Source organism: Sebastes fasciatus, chromosome 14 (genome assembly GCF_043250625.1).
Source record: "Sebastes fasciatus isolate fSebFas1 chromosome 14, fSebFas1.pri, whole genome shotgun sequence".
In the NCBI taxonomy this organism is placed as follows: domain Eukaryota; kingdom Metazoa; phylum Chordata; class Actinopteri; order Perciformes; family Sebastidae; genus Sebastes; species Sebastes fasciatus.
This window is the reverse complement of record NC_133808.1, coordinates 27,192,543-27,215,882: the sequence shown is the minus strand read 5'-3', so window position 1 is coordinate 27,215,882 and position 23,340 is coordinate 27,192,543. Positions and strand designations below refer to the sequence as shown.

At 40.2% G+C, this 23,340-nt stretch overlaps 1 protein-coding gene across 1 annotated transcript; it reads left to right on the top strand.

The window, feature by feature from the left end:
* The first annotated feature begins 471 nt into the window (after nt 1–471).
* rftn2 (raftlin family member 2) lies at nt 472–23,319 on the top strand. The gene is made up of 9 exons (XM_074657580.1): nt 472–743; nt 14,432–14,612; nt 17,230–17,338; nt 18,024–18,198; nt 18,393–18,611; nt 19,199–19,305; nt 20,309–20,412; nt 20,501–20,582; nt 21,360–23,319. Exons 1-9 carry the CDS (start codon nt 605–607, stop codon nt 21,561–21,563), a joined length of 1,320 nt encoding a protein of 439 aa, XP_074513681.1. The 5' UTR covers nt 472–604; the 3' UTR covers nt 21,564–23,319.
* The last annotated feature ends 21 nt before the right edge of the window (nt 23,320–23,340 follow it).

The following is a 23,340-nucleotide window of genomic DNA, read 5'->3' as shown; positions in this document are numbered from 1 at the left end:
TCTGTCACTTTTCAAACAAAAAATTAAAAGATAAATAAGTAGAAAAATAAATAAATATGTTATTTATCTATTTATTTATTTATAAAGAAAGAAAACAATTATAATTTTTTTTTTTTTTTTTTTTTGCCTAAAATGTCTCTTTTGATGGTAAAGGTTACTGACCTCTGACCTGTCCAAACCTTAACCATCCTCCACTACTGAGTTGAATCATTAACAAGAGTTAACTTCATTATCTTATTTTGAAAGAGTGACCGGAAGTAGTGTTATCCTTGCAGCCTTGATTGATTGTGGAGTAAACTTTTCTTCCAGAGAGAGAGAGAGAGAGAGAGAGAGCAGCTCCTCCTCTCCACGCTTCAGACCTGCAGCCACATCAGCGGGACACTTTCTCAACAATCAACCGGTAATCTGCTCTCCGGTAACCGGCTGGTTTCCGTTACTCCGGTGACTATCAGTGAGGGATTAACCGGAGAGGAATCCTGGAGGAGGTGATGGAGCGGTGGTCCCAGTGAATCTCTCCAGAGAGAGATCCGTCTGTCTGCTCCTCCTCCTCCTCCTCCGCGTCTCTCACCGGGCTGTCCTGTCTCCTCTCCCCGCCTCAGAGGCCATGGGCTGCGGCCTGAGGAAGCTGGAGGACCCGGAGGACAGCAGCCCCGGGAAGATCTACTCCACCCTGAAGAGACCTCAAGTAGAGACCAAGACCGAGACCCAGCTGGAGTATGTGCTGCTGGACTTCAGCCTGGAAGGTAAGGAGGACATGATCCATGATGACACCACGTTTTCACCTCAATCAATCAATCAATATGTTTCTAATTATACTTTAAAACTCCCTTTATGTGTTCACTAAGACAGCAAAAAAGTGTTATATCTGAAACAATAATCAATTCAATCGATTAATCAATGCACAGAAAATTAATTATCTTAATTATTTAAGTCATTCAAACAATCTACTTATAGTTCAAGCTGCTTTTCTGTGTTTATATACATTTATTAAATTTAATATGTTTGATATATTGATTATTTGATTAATCGATTAACAGAATAAGTTAATCAGCAACTACTTTATTAGTTTCTGTCACTTTTCAAATAATAAAAAAAAAAGAAAAGATAAATGATATATATATTTATTATTTTCGTTATAAATAAATAAATAGATAAATAAATGACATATTTATTTATTTATCTATTTTTTTTTAAATAGTTTGAAAAGTGACAGACAGTGACACTTTTCAAAATAAATAAATAATATATATATATTTTTTTTTTCTTTATAAATAATAAATAACATATTTATTTATTTATTTTTTCTATTTATTTTTTAATTGTTTGTTGAAAAGTGACACATCCGTTTTGAAACAAAGAAAATAAATAAATAATATATTTATTTATTTATTTTCTTTATAAATAAATAAATAGATAAATAAATAACATATTTATTTTTCTATTTATTTATCTATTTATTTTTTTATTTTTTGTTTGAAAAGTGACAGAAAGATTCTGGTTCCAGGTTTTCAAATGTGATGATTTGATGCTTTTCTTGGTCATATATATGACAGTAATGATCTTTATTGTCATTATACTCAGGAACAATGTCATTCCACAAGCTCATCTTGATGTGATTAAAAAATAAAAACAACTGAATAAAAGAACTATAGCCTAATATGACATATAATAGAAATATCTAGTAGTAATTTGAAGATTTCACCTTGTTGGGAAGTTTTCTGACATTTTATTTGACCTGAAACAATTAGTTAATTATTCAATATCTCGACTGAATGGTAATTGTCTAATATTTTGACCATTAATTACTGTTTTATGTAATTTTTTCAATCTAAAACTCAAAACATTTGCTGGTTCCAGCTCCTCCAGTGTGAAGATTTGATGCTCTTTTCTATTTTATATCATTATAAGTTTAATATCTTTGAACTTTGGAGCTTTTGGTGTGACCAAACAAGACATTTTGAAGACATCAATTTGGACTTTTGGACATTGTGATTGTATTGTTCAATGTTATCTGACATTTCATAGAACAAATCAGTTTATCAGGAAAAAGAATCAACAGTTTAATCATTATTTTGCTCTACTTTGCATTTATCACTCTTAACTATTGTCATGTCACTAATTTGGTCTTATTGGAGCTAAACACACTACGATAAGGATGTAAGCCCTTCATTTGGCCCCTCTAATAAACATTATTATGATATTTATTGTGTTAAAAAGGCCTAAAAGTGCCCCCACTTGTTCTTTCTTTTAACTATAACATTCCTCTTTGTTTATTTGGCCTTTAAATGGTCTTAAATAGCAAACACCCTGTTTTATTGGTGCATAGTATCACTTTGTTATTCACACATTAGGGGCTGTTTTTACCTATTAATGGTTTTTAGACGTCACCCTATTTAATTTTAAAGCCCTCTCAAACTGTGTAACATCACAGCATCTAACTGTGGACTTTTCCTAGCAACAGGGCTGTCTAGAAATAGGTCACACAAGGGTTTTTCCTGCCGTCTTCCTCACTCATTCACACACACACACATCACTTCCATGTGCAGCAGAATGCAGAGAGAAAGCCACCTGCTGTGATTATGGGATCTAATTTGAACATGTGTGATAATCCGAGATGGCCGAGAGGTTGACATTTTTTAAGGGATAATCCGTTCATCTGGTCCTCAGACTGGCTGTTGTGACTCTGACCTATTTGGAAGGAAACGGTGATTAAAGTCCTGAATGGGAGCCGAGCATGTAAACAGCCGGCCGGCACCGTAATGAATCACGGAGGGAAAAAGTGCTGCTTTCCAAATTAGAGCGGGGGGTCCGTCGGGGAAGTAATGACTTCAGGATTGTCCAACACTCAGCATGGATCCAGTCCTGTCTGCATGAGATCCGCTCATAATGATGATTTTCATTATCAACTAATAAGCTTTAGCCTATAAAATGTCAGAAAATAGTGAAAAATGGCCATCGCGTTACTGTCCTGACCCCAGAGGTGACGTCTTCAAACTCAACAGTATTTAATTTACTGTCATAGAAGACTAAAGCCTTTATATAGTATATCTGAAACAAACCACACAATTTGACAGTCTGGAAGCAGCATAAACCTTACGACTGAGTAAATACACCACAAAACACACACTGCTCAGTAATGACTGGTGGAGTGTTTGTGTACCAAAACAAACATAGACGCCAACCAGCAGCTTGTATACTGTTTATATGCGGTGTGTGACATCTGTGCTGAAAAAGCCCCCAAAAAATATGAAATAATAATAATTGTTTAGATGAGATCCTGGATGGAGATACAGTACGTGGGTAACATGGACTTTGTAAAACAAAGCTTACTTCAGGTAAAGCAGTTTATCTACCGGTATGACGACACACAAGTGATGTCATCGTCACAGACCCGAAGTCTGTTCCCTCGTCAAATAGAGTTTCTTTCCCGTTAAAATGATAGCGCCCCCCTCGTCGGTTAGGGTTAGGGATAAGAGTTAGCTCAGGTTTAGGAGGGGGAAACATACACGATCAGCCGTAACATTAAAACCACTGACAGGTGAAGTGAATAACATTGATTATCTCATTACAACGGCACCTGGCAGTGGAGGGGATATATTAGGCAGCAAGTGAACATTGTGAACTTTGTGTTGGATGCAGAAAAAAATGGGCAAGCGTAAGGATGTGAGCGACTTTGACGAGGGCCAAATTGTGATGGCTAGACGACCGGGTCAGAGCATCTCCAGAACTGCAGCTCTTGTGGGATGTTCCCGGTCTGCAGTGGTCAGGACCTACATACCAAAAGTGGTCTAAGGAAGGAAAACCGGTGAACCGGCGACAGGGTCAGACCCGAGGCTCATTGATGCACGTGGGGAGCGAAGGCTGGCCCGTGTTGTCCGATCCAATAGAAGAGCTACTGTAGCTCAAATTGCTGAAAAAGTGAATGCTGGTTCCGATAGAAAGGTGTCAGAACACACAGTGAGGAGCAGTTTGTTGCATATGGGGCTGCGTAGCCGCAGACCGGTCAGGGTGCCCATGCTGACCTAATGTTATGGCTGATCGGTGTATATCGCGTGGGAAACAGTATTCGACACAACCCCAGTCCAACTTGATCAATCGCCATTCCTTATCGGCTCAATGGTCGTAACGTGTGTCTCCGTTTAAAGATAAACAGAAAATATTCACATTTGAGAAGTTGGAACAAATTATTTTTTCATTTTTGTTAAAGAAAATTATCAAAATAGTTGCAAGTTAAAGTTGACTTCCCTCCATGACTAAACTGAAAGTAGTGATAGCTGGAAGAATTTGATGACGTCGAGAAAGAAACCGTATTTAATGTGGATCGGTCACGTCTGGCCGATATCAGATCCACTTAATAATGAGGCCATTATCGTCCCAGATACCAAACCGGGGGATCAGATTGGTGTAAAGTTATTTGGTTGAACTGTTAGTGACTCTGAGTTCACTGAGGCTGGCAAAATGCATGGATTAGCTACACTGACGCTAATTGTCATCAGCAAAAGTGATCGGATTGAATTACCTCCGATCTGTAACACCACCCTGCAACCGTGTTGTGTTTCTGTAGTCCCAACAACTCCAACAGAGTGATACATCTGTCAATTTCAGGAGTCACATCCTCCTAGTTAGACTTTTATTCACATCATATCATTCATTTAAACCTTATAAAGTTGATATGTTTGAACCAGGAGCTCCAGTATTTCTATCAATTATGTCAGATTAAGTAGCTACACCTGTTAGTTCAACATATTTAATCAACATTTAGTTAAATATGAGCATCAGATCAAACTCATTATCAACAGATTCTCAGTATTAAAAGACTTGGATCAGGTTCAGGACCAAAAAACAACTTTTATTATTAAATGCTTCTTTGCTGAATACGGTTTTTGTTTTGGGATTTTTTTGCTCTGATTCTTTTATTGTCCCGGTCATCAGCAGGGAGTCATGAGTTCTGCTCTCAGACCGACTTATAAATAAAGTCCTTCAGACAGTGTGGGTGTGAGTCATAGGTTAAACAAACGCCAGTAATCAGATTACATCTCAGATGCTTCTCTTCGTGATCAGACATGACTAAAGTCGTACAGCTAGAGAGGAACATTGTTGTGTAGCTCAGTTGGGATGTAAACTTGGAAAATCTTGTCCAGCTGTGTCCTCCTGAGCCAGACATGCTCTACAAATTTAAGACTTTTTCACCTGTGAATGATCAAACCGCCGCTCACTGACCTAAATTTGGTCACTTTGCATCCCTGAATACTTCCACATGTGGGTCAAGTCATTAAAGCCTATAATATATTATCAGTATACAGCTGTATGTTTTGTGGTTTGCTCATCCGAGTTCTTTATAAAGGGAAGAAAAGAGGAATCCACCACACTAAATGTATTTTTACGATGTGATTTAATAGTACAAATGCAGGTTTAATGTCTCTTTTCTGTCTTGTTGGATTTGTTTCATCATCGCTGATTTGAAATGTGCGAATATGCGTCTCTCTCAAAGTGTGAATTCTCCATAATTGGCAGAGCTAAAGATAAACGGGAGTGATTCCAATCTCTAGTAGTCATGTGCGGTCTGGTGACGGCTGGCATCCTCACAGGATGTTCTCTCCGTCTTTTACAAGATTGTTTACTTGAGTCAGAGCTGTGTTAATCACCTCATTTTATGATTTAGTTTTTTTTAAAAATTGGCTTAATCAATGTCTTGGTTTAGTCAGTCAAGTTTCTGCTTGCCAAATGACAGCTGAAAAGACCCATTAAAAGCCAATTTATGCCACTAAATATGCGTTTTCCTGGCTCTCGCTTCACATGAGGCTCTGCAGGGTTCGTTTTACTCCATGATGGAGAAGATATGTGATGTGCTCCCAGATTCACAGACGAGCCAGGTAAAATGTGATGAAATGTCCAGGCATGACAGGACTAGTCTAATATCTTGATTGCCGCAGCCCCTTCAAAACAGGTTATTGTGAATCAAGACATTTATTTATCCATCTTAAAGGAGCAGCGTGTAACATGTAGGGGGATATATTGGCAGAAATGGAATATAATATTAATAATTATGTTTTCTTTATTGTATAATCACCTGAAAATAAGAATCGTTGTGTTTTCGTTACCTTAGAATGAGCCGTTTATATCTACTCCCACGTATCCTTAAAATGTCGATAGATATTTAGAAATCTGTCCCCGCAGGATTCTCTAGTTGTTCATTTAAAGATGGTTACTTTATACTCGTTTTCTCTTCGCTAATGGCACTGTGGTAATTGTAGGTCCTCTGTAGATGCTTGTGAAGCTCAGACATTTGTGATACAAACATCAGTTATCTACGGGCGTCCATGTTTTCCAGAGCAGATGCAGTGGGAGGCTTTTAGATAGGATGTCAGGAATGTAAGGAAAAGTCGGGAAGGTGACTTGAAATTATCGACTCCCGATGCAATGACGGCCAATGGCAGGCTTATACTCACAGTCTACATCCAGTGAGTCAGACTATGACCGGACTAATCAAATGTCTTGATTGCCGCAGCACCTTTCGAAACTGTTTATTGTGTATCAAAACCTTTATTTTGACTCTACCTAAAACCGGGCAGACACTGTTTTTTTTACCGGAATTGGCCGCAGCCAACTTATTTTAGAGTCAGAATGAATGTCAGCAGATCGGTTGTCATTAGATGTGCATTTTGAGGTCACGAAATCTGATTAATCACCTGAACGATCAATGATCCGGCTTTTGGATGATCGGTTGGATTGCTGGCTTGTTGTCTTGCAGTTCTGGGGTCCGATTTCCAGCATGTTCTGCTGTCAAAAGATCCGTTATAAACTGTTGAAACAGTCGTTTTAATATGACTGGAGTTGTATCTTACATGATGTGGCTAAAAATGTAGTCTGTTGTCGTGATATAAAACTGAACTTTGCTGCAGACCAGATCAGACTGTCGGCATCTTCAGCCACCTGCAGCTGCATATTCTCCTCTATTCATAATAGAATTACACAAAGTAATGCTGCCTTTCTCTATTTGTGTCGACATTGAAGACTCAGGCATCTTGTTTTAACACAACATACAAGATTAATAAAATCTCACAATGTCTTTCCAGCTTTAATGGGCTGATTGAGTTTGTTAAAGAGGAGGTATGAGGAGTCAGTAGTCTTGTATGTCGGTACATGCCATTCTTGACGAGCACCTGGCCTGACCACGCCTCACATTTCTTCTTGTTGCATAATATTTATCTTGTTGAGCTGCTTCTCCGTAATGTTTTTTTGTTCAGGCAAGTTCCACCTGCACCACCTTTTTTCACAAGAAAATACCCGTATTGATTTAAAGAAGCCCGCTCTGCAAAGACGCCGATCTCTGTAGTTTATAGTAACCAGGACGCCATCGTCCTCACACCACTCCACCCGTCTCTGGCCTCGCTTCTCCTTGAAACGATGAAGCTTTTCTGGGACACACACACACAGCGCTACTGTCACAACTCTTACTTTTATCTGCCTCTCACACACACACACTCACACACACACACACACACACACACACACACACACACACACACACACACACACACACACACACACACACACACACATACACATACACCACTCCCAGTGAATCTGTGCCCGGTAGCGGCAGAGCTCCCAGTCAGCTTGGCCTCGTTTTGACTCCCGACTGAGAGCAGAGACTGGACGTGGAGGCCTGGAGCCAGAGGCAGCACATCAAAGCACCTAATGGCTAATGCTTCCCTGAGCTCATTACTGCTATAGCCGCATGGCAACGTATGTGAGAGCCAGAAATCATGTGGTCTTTATAAAGGTATCGATCTTTTCATTGCAAACTGCTCATTGTGTTCCTTACTTTTAAAGCAGCTCAGTCCAGTAAACAACCTCTGTGTTCGCTGAGCTGAAGAAGTCACGTCCAATGTCAACATACTAATGTCAATATACCTTGACACACAATAGCCTACAGGTGTTGTCTTTAAGTTGTTTGTGTTTTTTTGTCTTTGGGGGTTTTTAAGTTCATTTTTTTGTATGTACTGTTTCTAGGGATGCCTCCTCTTAGTCGATTATTCAACTAATTGGTTGTTTTGGTCTTAGACGAGCAAGATTTCTTTAGTCAATTAGTCGTTTTTTATGCTCTTTTCATGCTGAATGACTTATTTCCAAGAAACGTATGAGCACATCTCTGGTAAACACCAGATTTAAAGTGGTGCTTTTGTGTGATTCTTTGTGGAGAAACTCAGTTTTACAGATCTGTCGATTAAATCAACTAATTGATTAGTCAACAAAGAATTTCTTTGGTCGAGGACAGCGCTACTCGTTTATAAGATCTGATCTCCAAAATCTGTAAATGAGAACAACTCAATCATTAGTTTCATTAAAACATGGTGCAGGTGATGATGGAGAGCAGGCGGGGACAGGGCGGAGGTTAAAGAGTATCCTGGGTGTGTCTTTACCAGTTTTGTTGTTTGTCGAGCAGAAAAGGATGAAGCAGAAGATAATTTAGCGTTTTTTCTTTTGTTTTAGTGTGTATGGAGATTTTTCAACCACTAGCATGGTTGTAGATTTGTTAAGAAAACAACCTGATATTTTTATACTTGCACCTTTTATTGATATTTAATATTTGCATTATTTCTTACTTTATACCACAACAACTGCTGCACAACAATTTCCCTCGGGGTAAATAAAGTTCTACCTTATTTCAAAGTGAAATTTCACTGAAAAAAATTAGCTTTCTCCTGTAAAGACAGACTGCGTTTCCTCTTGCAACAAATGATTTCCTGCATGAACCCTGAAGCCTGAGGCTCTGAAGCACAGTGTCATGCAAAGACTTGAAGTGCACTATGAAGGGAATCAAGGATAAGAGGATGATGTGAAGGTTGCACAGCGATGGCAGGTCAGGACTAGATGAACAAATGGGACGATACAAAGGGATTTGCGGGTGGAGAGATGGCTTAACCTGAGGTGACGTGTATTCATCGCTGGTTGGATGAACTGAGCCAAAGACGGTTGAAGGAAATGTGGGATGAATTGAATCCTCCTTCCAGTCCGTTGAGAGATGGCGACTGATTAGTTCAGATGTGGTTTGACCTTCCTCGGCATCGATTCACTGTCCTGATTGTAAAAGGGTGTCTATCTGCCTGCCTACTCGTCATTATTTCCAGGGATGAGTGCAATTTGCTGTAATCTCTGTCTAATCTGGAAATCTAACGGTCCATGCGGGATTATTTCAGATTAAAGCCAGTACTTTCATTATTACATTTAGAGGACATTTGAAGGGTGATGCGAACCTTTGATCCCAGTATGAGAGGAGGTTTGATTGGCATAATGTGGCTGATGTTGAGATGAGACGGTCACAATCATCATTAATCATCTCTAATCAGCACTCGGTTGGTTGGTTTGACTTTCAGCCTATTGTTTGTTCTGTTCGGCCCACAACTTTACTGTATTGGTTCACTCACACCGCTCTCATAGCGACGTTTTCAGAGAGATAAAGCTGTAAAAACCCACTGTACACTACCTGCTCAACAGCATATCTCAGACAGACATAGTCAGAGACTAGTTAGTGGACATAGTGGAGCATTTAGTAGCTAAAGAGACAGATATTTCCCTCAGGAGTTGGTGGAGACCAAAAATGGAGCTAAAAGAGATTGAATATGTGACTTAACTTCATCAGGTGGCCACAAACACGACTCTAAATGAATGATAATGTTGCTCTGTAACTGCTGGATGTGTAAAAAAGCAACTGTTGGCTAACAAGTTCACCATATCAACTTAAAAGGTGATGATGTGTCAATGTTTGTTCACAGTTTGTTTCTGCTGCTGACTTAACTTTTAATTTAACACAATTATCTAATATTTTGGTTTACGCCTCGTATCCATACAGTTTTGTTTTGTGTCCGTAAATTCGTATAGTACATGGATTATGTTCCCGAGTGTTCAACACAAGGCAATGCATCTCTTTACGGATGGATAGAAACTCTACCACAGATATGGGAGAGAAGCTACTACATAGATAGAAACATTGTTTTTATATCTATGAGTATATCTATACAGTAGAGCGCATGCATAGGTTTGTACATCTTTTAACAACATAGTTCACAAACTGCTAAATATGCTGTCGAACTTTTTACTTTTCACTTTTTGCATACGTCTGTTATCTGCCGCAAAAGTTAAATTGTTTCAACGTACTCGAGGCAAAACGGATTGAAGAAAATGGAAAGAGGAGTTTCGCAAACACATCGGCAGTCACGGAGGTTCCCATTGGAATGAATGAACCTCCAGTTGATTTGCATAAGTACACAGAGATATGTGGAAACGTGGCATTATCACTAAATCAGACCATAAAAGGAATGATGTAATGTCTGCAGAAATGGGAAGAACCGGAAAGCTTCCTGTTGTTCCAACTCTGAATAGTTCACGCAGGGTTTACCCCCACTACTCGCCTCTTAGACCCATTATTTAAAAAAGTTAATAGCCTGTTACTTTTGCGATGCCACGGATTTGGAGCGGCATGTTAACAAGTGAAACCAGATGTAAACATACTGCGTATATCTTCTTTTGAATTACCTGAATTGATTTTATTTAGATGTAACTGATGGAGGCTTTACTGCCATTATGGGAGTCAGGAATTCACAATATCTCAGACTGAGAATTAAAACTGGACTCGGTTGCTCTCGTAATTACAGTCTAAGCGATATGACGTAAATGTGGCATTATACCTGCTAAATCTGTCCTTGCGAGCATGCTGACATTAGCGTGTTAGCATCAAAGCAGCCTCAAAGAGCTGCTTGTTTTTCCTTCTAGTGTTACTCTTGTTTTCTCGGCTCCTTGTTGCCAGGCTGCTTTCTCCTTTTCACACCTTCTCTCCCATTCACATACAGGCTCATAAAATCCATCTTGTAACTCCTGTCTGGCTCCTTCCTCCCTCCTTCGCCTCCTTTTCTCTCTCAGCTCTGTCGCCCCTCTCTTTGCCCTCAGTTGTTACTCAACTCCTCTTGAGCCTCCATCCTGCCAGCTACCTCTACATCTTTTCCCCCCTTTTTTTCCCCTCTTTGCTAGTCCTCCGTTCTTCTTCCTCCTCCTCATTCTTTCTCCCACACAGCCCTGAACAGAGGCCTCAGTGTGCCCCGAGTGGCGGCAGGATGGGAGGGGGTGTGAGGTCTGAAAGCAGGGGAGGAGACGAGCAAAAAGCCCACAACAAAAGCCTCGGTCGGAGGTGTGTGTGCATGACATCATGGTCCTCCTGGGAGCCATTATCTGCAGCGTGGTCGCCTGTTTTGTCAGCGTGACCCCTCCAGACAATGCTAGTGATCCACGTTTGACTCGACTGGCTCCGTTTCATCCTCTAAAGGAGAAGAAAGTTGTCCTAAAAGTTGCATCAACTCAAGCTGCAACATGTTCATGCCCGTGTTAAAGACTGGCGTTTAAGCCCACAGGAATGCCAGTAAACTGTAGCTGTGTTTGCCCGGCCCTTGCTTTAGTGGTTTCATTGAGGTTCTGGTGGTCTTTAGTCTCATAATGGAGCCAGCCAGACTAACTATTCAGAGGCTGCAGGGATCTCAGCTGTGGACTGGTCTCCCCAATCTCTGGGGTGTTTGTTCGTGAGAATGTGGGGGGTTGTAGTGAGGAATGCTCTCACACACAGACACACAACTTGAAATGCGTTAAATGGACTGTGTGTGTGTGTGTGAGTGTGTGTTTTCACGGGGCACATAGCCAAGCCCCTCTGTGAACAGCCACTCTTTGTGGACACAGGAAGTATGGTGATGGTCACAGGGATTTCCAGCCAGGGTTTTCAACACAAACAACAACCAGCAGCAGCAGCAGCTCCTCAACACTGACTGTGTACTCTTTATACCTCTCAACTGGTGAGGAAATGGAGAACATGTGAACCGAAATGAGAGATGGGTGAAGATGACGAAACCTGTGATCTTTTTTTTTAAAAAGCAGTGGGAGAGTGTGTACTTCCCACTCAAGCCTGCACAATCCTCTAAAGGTGTTAATTAAGTTCACAAGTTGCAATGTACATCATCAAAATACACACAGTGATAGACAGACGTGCAAAAAACATTCAAGTGACGCCTACACACAGAAACCAAGCCACAAAATTGGATCTTTATCAAAATGCATAAAACTGTATATATATGGGTGTGGTATCCGTTTTTAAGTGTGTATATGTGTATATACTGTATATCTAAAAACAATTAACAAGTCAAGAAGGTACATCTCGAAGAGTAGAAGTACGAAAGCAATACATCAAAATATCAACAACACATCAATAAATACCACAGACTGTATATAAGAATTGGACGTAGTCACCGTGACGTCACCCGTTGGTTTGTGTTCTGCCGTTTTTGAAGCCTTGAGTTAGAAATTTTGGGCGTCGCCATCTTGGCTTTTTGCAACCAGAAGTGACACGAGAGGGTGGAGCTAAGTACAGCCGAATGCTGAATAAGACATTATTAGGCGACCAAAAAGGTTATAATTAATTTTCATGAACTGAAAACACACTGTGAAAGGGTTAAAGATGTAAGATGAAAACACGGACAACTCCCAGACCGGACAACGCCGTGGTAGCGACCTGTCAATCACAAGGTAGCCCCGCCCTAAAGCATCCCCTGCTTTATGGTCTATTTGACTCTAAATGGGACCGTAATTTACTAAATGAACATCATGCTGTACTGAAGAAGACTTGAAACTAGCAATTGAGACCATAAACTCATGTTTACAATGTTTACTGAGGTAATAAATCAAGTGAGAAGTAGACTCATTTTCTCATAGACTTCTATACAATCACACTTCTTTTAGCAACCAGAGGAGTCGCCCCATGCTGGCTGTTAGAAAGAATGCAAGTTTAAGGCACTTCAGCATTGGCTTCACTCCTCAGACTCGGAGGTTGCCTACGTCCACTTCTTATATAAAGTCTATGGTTGCAACCCTATAATAATCGATGGCCCAGATGATATCACAGCAGCGTAAAGATTATATCTATTAAATATAAGCATGTTTCTGTGTCTGTGCCAGTCTCAGAGCCACACCTTTGGTATTGGACAGAAAACCACATTAGACATCAGAGCTGGAGGAGCAGCACTAAAAATATGCATACAGTTTGTGTGTGTGTATTCATATATATATATTTAACCTTTACTTAAGAGTGTGGTGATGTGGTGATTCCCTCAACATGCCTGGGTTGGTGGTTGTTGTTTTTATGGCCGTCATCAGTCTTTGAAGCCACCAGACACAGCTGGATCCAGGATATTAAAAGTCTCAGACCAAGCAGCAGAAGCAGACATTTTTAGTTTCCAGATCTGCAACATCTTTATATTCATATTGCAAGAGGCTTGCTGTAAAGGAGTTGGTGGTGACATGTCATTTTCACACGCCATAGGATTTATGTTGACCAGATATGTGGAAGTATGTCTAATAAATGGTTCCAGATGAGATAACTTACTAAAAATAAATGTTATGCTCCGTCATTATCATCTGGCAGACCCCACGTGTTTGTGTGTGCATATGTGTGTGTGTCTGCACTCAAGTAGCAACAGTGGAAAAGTGATGTTTAAGTCATTACACAGGAAGGGAAATAAAACTTTCCCAGACAGTGTGCATGGTTTTGGATGGTGGACAGTGTCCCATGTTTATAAGAATACAGACAAATCTGAAAACACATCCGTTTCTCGCCATTTTGGGCTTTCCCCCATGGTTCAGCAGCTTTTGCTGTGGTAGATACATTTGAAAACACTGGTCTTGTGTTGTATTGTGAATGGAGTAAATGGTCCTGATGTATGGGTGTCAGTGTTTCAAACAAATTGTCAACTAGAGATCTTTGTGTTTTGGACTGTTGGGATGGAGGATGGGGAGATTTTAAGGCTAAAAACAGGACAGAGCATTAACAGTCTGCTGCAAAAGGCCAGTGAACTGCATCATGCCACCATAATTTACAACTAATCTGCACTATTAACTGAATTCCCAAGCCGACTGTTGAAATACAGAAACACTAATCTGACAAAAGACCTTGTTTTACAGGCTGACAAAATAATTTCTATGTATGAGAAACACTGACAAACATAGTGTGGGTATTATTGTAATTGCCAATTTCCCATTATCTTCAAATTGATAGTTTTGTGCAATCCAAAACTCAAAGACATTCAGTTTACGATCATGTACGACAATGAAAAGCATTAAATCCTCCTATTTTAGAAGCTGTAACCAGTGAATCTTTGGTATCTTTGCTTAAAAAATGTGTCTTAAATATCCTGTAATTTCACAGTTGACTGACAAGACTCATCAGAAGATGCTTGTAAAGTACAATTTAGGTGTTTGGAGGAAGAAAGTATTTAGCATTTTGGAGCTTTTGGAAGTTTGTCCACATTCGGAGGGACCTGAAATGCATTTGGTAGTAACCTTTATAAACCAGCTAGAATGCATTTTACTGACTTGTTTCTCTCTGTCCCTGCAGGTAGCCGTCCTACGGTGCAGTATGTGGCTTCGCTTTCCGAGCTGCCCCAGGCTCTGCAGCCCTACTATACACAAGGCTACGTCCTGACCGCCCTGCACCCCATCATCCTGTCTGTGGGCCGAACCCGCTCACTGCCCTTCAGCCTGCTCTACCGAGCCATCTTGGCCCGTCCCAGATCGAGGTACACAAATCCTGAAACCTTAAACCTAAAATGAAGCTCTGGTTTTAATACTTGCCCCTTTGAAATGACCCTTACTTTGAAATGTTTTCTTCTTTCCATCATTGCAAGTGTACGCACACATATTTAGAAACTTTATTTAATTAAGAAAAACATTAGTCAGGGTTGGAGTGGAGCCTGGGACATATAAAATTGTATCATCTGCCTAAAAATGGATAATGAAGTACTGAAAAAGTAAAATATTGGCTGTATTAGCATCAAAAGCCGACTGAAAATAAGCCTGGGTTGGAGTGGAGCCAGAGAGATACAGTATAACACTGCATCATCTGCATACAAATTGACACAAGTACTGATTAAAGTACTGATTGACAAAAGTCTCAAATATTGGATATTTTCACATTTTAAGGCCTTTTAAAGTCTCTAAAATATGTAAAATGCTGGATACGTTCATCTTTACAGGACTTAAAATAAAGATTCTGAAGGATTCTGAAATCCTTAAAGTTGGATATATTCACCTTTTCAGATATATAAAAGTCCCTAAAATAATTTAAATACTGGACACTTTCACCTCTTCAAGCCTATGGGGGTTGATTGGTATGGGTTGGATTGGAGCCAGGGACATATAAAACTGTATCATCTGCATACAAATTGACATTAAAAATACTGACTAGGACAAATAATGTTATTTATGTACAGTATAATCAAATATAAATGGTAATGGACCAAGATTAGACCCCTGTTGATCCCCATTACTGATGGTAATAGTCTGAGTTCTCCCTGTAAGATGGGCATGGATCATCTAGACCTTTAAGTATTGATCGACAGTATCACATAAATATATAATCAATAAAGATTACTGTATACAGGCTGTATGTGACTCCCCTCCGTCTGCCACACATGCCTTCCCACTGTGTGCCCACATGTTCATCTCCATACTGTGTAGTAAATAGATGAATGATGGATGAAGTCAGCTGCATATTTAATGCAGAGCCCTGGTAGGAGGTCAGACTGGCGTGCCTGGAGACGACTATGTTTTGGTTTGACTCATGTCTACCATGATTTCTACTGGCGAGAAATCCACCCGACAACAGGGGTCCCACAGCAGCCAATGGAGATGAAGTATCTCTGATCTCTGGGGCTTGATTGGTTGGGATACTGTAACTATGATGATCAAATTTTATTTCATAGGATGGCAGTAGAGGTGAATTAATAATGTTAATGATGGTGTTTTCATGCAAAAAAGGGAAGGGAAATACTCTATACAGTGGTGGCAAGTACATTTACTCAAGTATTGTACTTCACTACAATGTCGAGGTACTTTACTTGAGTGTTTCAATTTTATGCTATGTCTACTCCACTAAATTTCAGGGGGAAATATTATACTTTTTACTCCACTACAAGATGTTATAAACAAAACATATGATCAATTTATAAAATATGATACTGTGCTATAGATTAAACTATCTGACAGTATATAAAGTAGTTAAAATGTGCTCCAACTCAACCAGCTGTCACATTAAAATGCTGCTTACATGTTAAACATCATAATAATATTCCTATAATATGATATATGTAATAATATAACTGTCTGAAAGGGGCCCATCCAACAAGTAATTTTACTTTAATACTTTAATTACATTTTTCTGTTAATACTTTTGTACTTTTCACTTAAGTGAAATCTTGAGTATAAGACTTTTATTTGTAACAAACTTGATTACTTCTTTACTACTAGATAGATATAGATAGATAGATGGATGTACTTCATTGATCCCAAATTTGGAAATTCTTGCGTTACAGCAGCAGGTTATCCAGGCAATGTTCAGGAACTAAGAATACACAGTAAATATACATATCAACACTAGAGATAAATATATATAGTATACACAATATAAAGAATATGTTAGAATACAAAATAATACTAGCTCAGAAAATATCAAATATGAACATAGAATAACAATAACATACTATAAACGATAGCAAAGCTGAGCTCTAAAACTACTACTACTACTAGTTGTAAATGAGTAAAAGACATGAGTACTGGGCGCCTGGGTTAGCTCAGTTGGTAGAGCGGGCGTCCATGTATTAAGGCTTGGTCCTGACCGCAGCGGCCAGGGTTTGAATCCGGCCTGTGGCCCTTTCCGCATCCACTCTCTCTCTCCCCCCTTTCAAGACTCTATCCACTGTCCTGTCAATAAAAAATGGAAAAATGCCCCCAAAAAAATAACTTGAGTACCTCGTCCACCACTGACTCTGTTTGACTGTTTTACAAAAAGTCACTTTCATGTCGAGAATGCAGTATGTTGTGTACAAACTGTCACCGCTTCAGTTGTCTAAATTGTTGTTTACCCTCTGTGTTAATTGCTCAGACAGTAGGTGGTAGCCGCTTCCTGCTGAGCCTATAAATGCTTTATGTGTTGGTGTCTGCAGCTCTGTGACAATTACAAGTGAACTATAGACCCTCCAGCTGGACACCAATCCAGAAACTCCCCACTGACCTGAGCAGCTTTAACGTCGAACACTGTTACGGCTGAACTTGTCTTCCTGGCTGTCTAATAGATGTTTTCCTCTCTGTCTGTCTGTCTGTCTGTCTGTCTGTCTGTCTGTCTGTCTGTGTTTTCAGTAAGCAGATGACGTCCATGTGTTACAGCATGCCGACGTTGAAGGTGGAGGAGTGGCCATTACCTGGAGAGTCACTGACGGGTGACACGGTCCGAGCGCTCATCGACAGGGTCAGTGAGATTTACTGCACAAATATATGAATACATGAGGGACTCTAGTCCAGTGGTTCCCCACCTCCAAGGGGTCCCAAGATAAATCAGAGGGGTCACCAGATGATTGATTTAAGCAATAAAGAAATAATTCTGTATCCTTTCATCCCTTTAGGCCTCTTAAATCCCTCAAACAAGTGAAATACTGGATAATTTCACCGTTTCGAGTCTGTAAATATCCTTAAAAAAGTGCAATTTGGATATTTTCCCATTTTTATGACTCTAAAGTCTGTAACATAGGTCAAATACTGAATACATTTAACTTTTCAGGACTCTTAAATCATAAAAAGAGTGAAATATTTGGATATTTACACCTTTTCAGGTCTATAAAATCCCCAAATATGTGGAAAAAAAGACACTTTCACATTGTCAGAACTTAAAGCTGCTTATAATAATAATAATATTCATGTTTTAGGACTTGTTGAAATAAGTAAAATACTGGAAACGTTCACCCTTTCATGACTATAAAATCCATAAAATACGTAAAATATTGGGGGTGGCTCATGTTCTCATTTGAAATTTCTGGTTTCTATTACTTTCCAAGCACCTCTACTTGTGTGGTGTTGAGTCTCCAGTATTGTTTTATTGTAAAGTGTTGAGCTAGATGTTGGCAGCGTGTCTGACTCTGTGTTTGTCCGTCCGGTAGGTGAACAGCAGTGCCCGGGGGGGCGTTCGTTTCGTTGGCTCGGTCCTCCAGCAGGTGAGCGGGATCACTAACGGCAGGGTGCACAGTCCGAAGAGGGGCTGTCGCTCGCCGCCACGCAGCCCTCCTCGTACTCCGCCCGGAGACAGAGAGCTGGAGGAGAACACCTACAGTCCTGGTGAGACACTCACTGCTCTTCTCTGCACCTTTTATCTCTCTCTGTTAGTGACTTTGTTAGTGGCGAGAAGTTGTAAAACAACTTTTGTCAAATAAATGTAGTTGGGTAAAAAGTACCTTATTTGCCTCCAAAATATAGTGGATAAATACTCAAGTAGAGTACAAGTACCTCAAACTGTATTTCTTCTCTTCCAGACTTGAGGCTGCTGGTCTTCTTCCACTCCTGGGCTCCGGGCTGTGCTCCTCTGGACTCACTGGCTTGTCAGTACCACCAAGGGGCGCTCTCCATGCGCGTCTCCAGGAAGGGCCAGGTGGTCAGCTCCCTGGAAGCTGATTGGCTGGAGCTGACCGCCGCCTACTACCGCAAAGGCTGGTCGTTGGTGGACTCCTTCGTCTACTGGGACACTCCGAAAGGTTGGTTTGATTTGAACATCTTGGTCAGTGGTGGAAGAAGTACTCGGATCCTTTACTTAAGTAATAATAGAAATACCAAAGGATAAAGAAGAAGCCTTATTGGTTTTAAGGGTTAAGAGCAGCTGGTGTTTCTCCTTCCTCCTCTACCTTTTCCATTATTATTTTTTCTCATAAAACAGTGATTCACACATACATACAAACTCACTCACTTCCTGTTTTGGCTGCGGTCCCTCCCCTCCTCCTCCTCTCTCCTACCGCCGCCTCTATATTTGGAGCCGTCTTCCCGACCTCGGTGACCTCACTTCCTGTTCCTCGGCGGGTTAGCAGACATCATCTGCAGACCTCTGAGGGCCTGAAATATATGGACATAATACACACACTCACACTCTGAGCGCTCCACACACAGTTTAACCTATTTCTATTAACTGGGTCATTATCAACCCAATGACATTCTCTCATCGTCACGTTTCCTCTGCAGGCTTTCAGCACTAACAGGATTGTGTTATAAATGTGGATTTTTATATACAGTATAATGATAAAAACATGACAATATAAACATCATTTTACAGTGACTTTATGTGTTTCAGGTGAGCCGGTGCCCCGATCACTGGAGGGATTATTTGTGTACGAGGAGAGAAGCACCTCTCCTCCTGCCAACGACACCATCGTCGTCGAGCAGTGGACTGTCATCGAGGTCAGTGTCTGTGTGTGTGAATGCCGTATAATGATCATATATGACCTCATTGTGACGAAAGCATTGTGATGTGAAGATAAATGTGCCGAATTGCACAGGCAGTGTGATTTGTTCAAGGGTGAGAGGATAGTAAGTCTTATTGTGAAGAGTCAAAAACAAAACATTATGTCACTCACTCATGGTAGTTTTTAGGCCGTGCAGACAGACACTGTATTTTGGTTTTATGTTAGAAAATGTCTTTGTAATTCAGGAGAACCCTTTAATGATTAGATCTGGAAAGCATTTCCAAAGTTGGAAGACTACAACGCCATGTTTTCATACTTTCCTTAAAGGCTCAATTCATCTAACCTGACTCGCCAGATGGTTTGTTAAAGGGCTGCAACAACTAATCGATTAAATAAATTAAAATTGATTATGAAAATAGTTGCCAATGAATTTGGTAATTGATTAGTTGGGTCTATGTTATGATGCACGACACTTGCTGTAGCTAAGTCTTCGTAGGGGCAGTAAGCCAGCCAACGCCGTGGCTTTACTAGCTCACGTGATGAATTACAGGAACTGAAGAACGGAAATACAGCGTTCACATTACAAAGTAATCCACCAGGAATGTGCGCTTGCATTTATATGATTGGCCAACGCAGCGCCCTGCCAGATGACGTCGTATTGCGTTGCAGCAAAAGTTGAGCCAAGTTCAACTTAATTACCGGACGAGCCTGCGTTGTTTTGTTGGAGTCCCCTGTGATGGCACCCCGGCTGCATTGACGGGCCGGCTCCAATCAAATGAATGAGAGGGCTGAGTTTTTACACACAGGGCTAAGTGGGTGTTTTGGGGGAACTGGCCCTTTAAATGTTCCCTAAAATACTAGGTCTCCAAAAAAAACATGAGACCAAGCCAGGATAGTTCAATAACTGTATTTATGACTGATATCAGCCAGACATGTTGGCATCTTTTCCCTCTTATCCGTAAGTAACTTATATATGTGTATATTGTGTTTCCACTCAGGGCTCTAACGTGAAAACAGACTACGGGCCTCTCCTTCACACTCTGGCTGAGTTTGGTTGGCTGCTCACATGTGTGCTGCCCACTCCCATCATCCGTCACGACAGGTAGATATAATGACACTAATCCAGCCTGCTCCATTCTAAAGCCGACTCTAATAAGCTAACCATCCCTCTGTGTGTGTGTGTGTTGCAGTGACGGGAACTTGGCCACGAAGCAGGTTGTGTTTCTGCAGCGGCCGGTCAGAAGTCAGACGTCGGGACAACCGAGGAACCAGGTGAGAGGAGAAGTGGGTGACTGATGTGATAAAGAGTAGAGAAGTTTACTTATTTTACTAAATTTATCTTACTTTTATTGTTATTCTATTTGGCACAGGTGTTAATATTACTTCTCAGCATTTCTGCCACCGTACCTCAATGGTAGTTGAGTTATTAAAGAGTTGTGACAAAGATTATTATACAGGTGAACATTAAACTTTACTTTTTACTATTAAAGATTACACCATACTATAATCAATATTTTGTATTTGGTGAAAAAACCTTTATTAGTATATTAATATTTATTTAGTTGGCATCATGCATCCATCATGCATCCATGGCTATTTATGTGGCTACACTGCCCCCTGGTGGGCAAAGTGGAAACTGCACTTCACTAGCAGGGGCGTAGCTCAGATTGAAGCTGTGGCTCAGTGAAGGTTAACAAAGAGTTGTTGCCCTTACTTTTAGATTGTCTTCTTTAAACTGGGTCATCATATTGCATATCTCTTTTTTTGTCTAATGATGAACAAACTGTTATGAATATGTGATGCACATAAAAAGTTAAAAGCAATGTAAGCAGAAGAGAGAAGGAAATAAAATGAAGCTATAATCGTCATTATGTATTTAGTGTTGTAAACTCTCCTTCTGTTTGTTAGATGCAGTTTATTTGTTAGTTTTAAAACCGAAGGGATCTACTGATCTATAAAAATATCTATTGCTCTTTATTACTTATCACTTTATTCTGAAGTCATTACTTTTGATCTGAACTGGATCTAACTGCTGTCTCTGTCCTCCAGGTTCTATCTGTGCACAGCGACGTGTCCAGTCGCTCTGTGAGTCGAGCGGTCAGCAGCCCCGTCCCTCCAGAGGAGCCGTCTCCGACCGCCGGAGGCATCGGGGGCTTCCCGGTGTTCGGAGGCGGGTATCCCAGCGCCCTGTCCCACCTGGAGGAAGGCGGCTTTGAGCAGGAAGAGGGGAAAGCTGAAGTCACCTGTATGTGAGCGGGACGGACGCAGACTATAACATTCAGGATTTAAACGTTGTTGGATTACTGAAGGAGAACTCTGGGAAAGCCACCAGACTGTCCATTTTGATTTTAATAACAGAGACTTTAATGTAGAAGAACTCGGCACTTTTAAAAAAAATGTTTTTAATGAAGCCATAATGAGAATGAGGTGTTATTTAGATCTCTGTCCAAACTTTTACACGTCCATGGGAGACACTTTACGCATATTTAAATCGGGTTTTTTTTTAGGATTTCCAAACTGTGATCAGTTCAGGTGCTCATGGGAAATTGTCACAATACTTTAAAGCACAAGCACAGATTTCTGCACACGTTGTTGGAAACAACACTGGTGGTGAAACAAGGGAAACGGGCTCTACTTTCTTTTTGACCATGATCACACTTCATAAAGTTTTCTTTCACAGTTGAACACAATTTAATTTCCCCTCATCTCTCTCCCTCCACGATGTTTCAACTCCTTCACATCACCTTTAAGAGTCAAAGCTCCTCTCTTATAGACTGAGGCAGGATGTGAATATTTATCAGGGAGTTTTCCTGTGTACTTTGGTACTGACAATAGTACATTTGTAAAGATAACAGTATTTTGTCTGGAGGATTTTTACTAAAATGGGCATTTGCAACATGTCATATCAGTGTGTTGACCCCCTCCTTATGTTTAACGTGACGGGTGCCAATTCATAATCATTCTGGAAATGGTTGTCTCATCATGCATACATTTTAAAGTATTATTTAATATTTCATCAGCCATGATATGAGGTATTTTCTTTCGTCAAATTGCTGCTTTACATCTTATAATGGTACTGGCTATACACCTGCTCCTTTCTCTGTAATGGATCAAGTTCTTCAGAGACGATGTTATATTGAAACGATGATGACTGTGTTTTTTTTAAAGGGGAACTCCACCGATTTTAAAGTTTATGTAGAGGTCTTTGGGAAGTAGTACTGCAAGAAAAGGTTGTATAAAGAGTTGGTTTGTTCGGATGACTACAAGTTTGATGATGCATTGTGGGTAATGTAGGTGCCAGGTTTAGACAAGGAAGAAGAATTTGTGGAATAAAAAAAAGACTATGGCTATGTTCCAAATCGCATACTTTTTACTTTAAGTACATACTGTTGCATGCAGTATGCATACAATTGGGACATGCATATATCCGCTGCACAGAGGATTGTGGGTCAGAATATCCAGGAAAGCATGCTGGCTTGCATACTGCAAAATGTGACCAGATGAAGTAGTACATCCTGGTATTATTGGCATACTGCATGTGACATACTATGTATTGGGATATACTAAATAGTATGGTAGTATGGATATTCGAACGCACAGAATCTCTGGTTCTGCGTCATCGGTTTTTATGAGTTTGGAAATGGTATAGGAGTGAAAATGTTAAATCGGTGGAGTCCTCTTTTAATACTATGAAAAGGATGTTTTTTTAAAGAGGACACAAAGTTGTTGTATATATCTGTTAGTATTCATTGTGCAAATTTCAACCATTTGTGATGCATGTTATTTTGCTTTTTGGGGGAACGAAAGGGATGAAATGCACCGAAAGTATAGTTATATGTATTCCAGTGATGTGTTCACCGCCCATACATGTTTTAAATGTATTTAGCGCCACAAACTCCCCATCAGGGTTTACTAAATGTCAGTATTAATATTCCAGCCTTTCCTTTTTTTTGGAGAGTTGTACATTTTGCTTCCTTTTTTTTATTGTATTAAACACTTATTTCCCATGGTTTGAGATGTTATGTTGCAT

Coding starts and splice junctions, on each gene's coding strand:
- rftn2 (XM_074657580.1), top strand. CDS start 605: ATGGGCTGCGGCCTGAGGAAGCTGGAGGACCCGGAGGACAGCAGCCCC. Junction 14,613..17,229: donor TTGGCCCGTCCCAGATCGAG/GTACACAAATCC, acceptor CTGTGTTTTCAG/TAAGCAGATGACGTCCATGT. Junction 20,583..21,359: donor CGGGACAACCGAGGAACCAG/GTGAGAGGAGAA, acceptor TCTGTCCTCCAG/GTTCTATCTGTGCACAGCGA.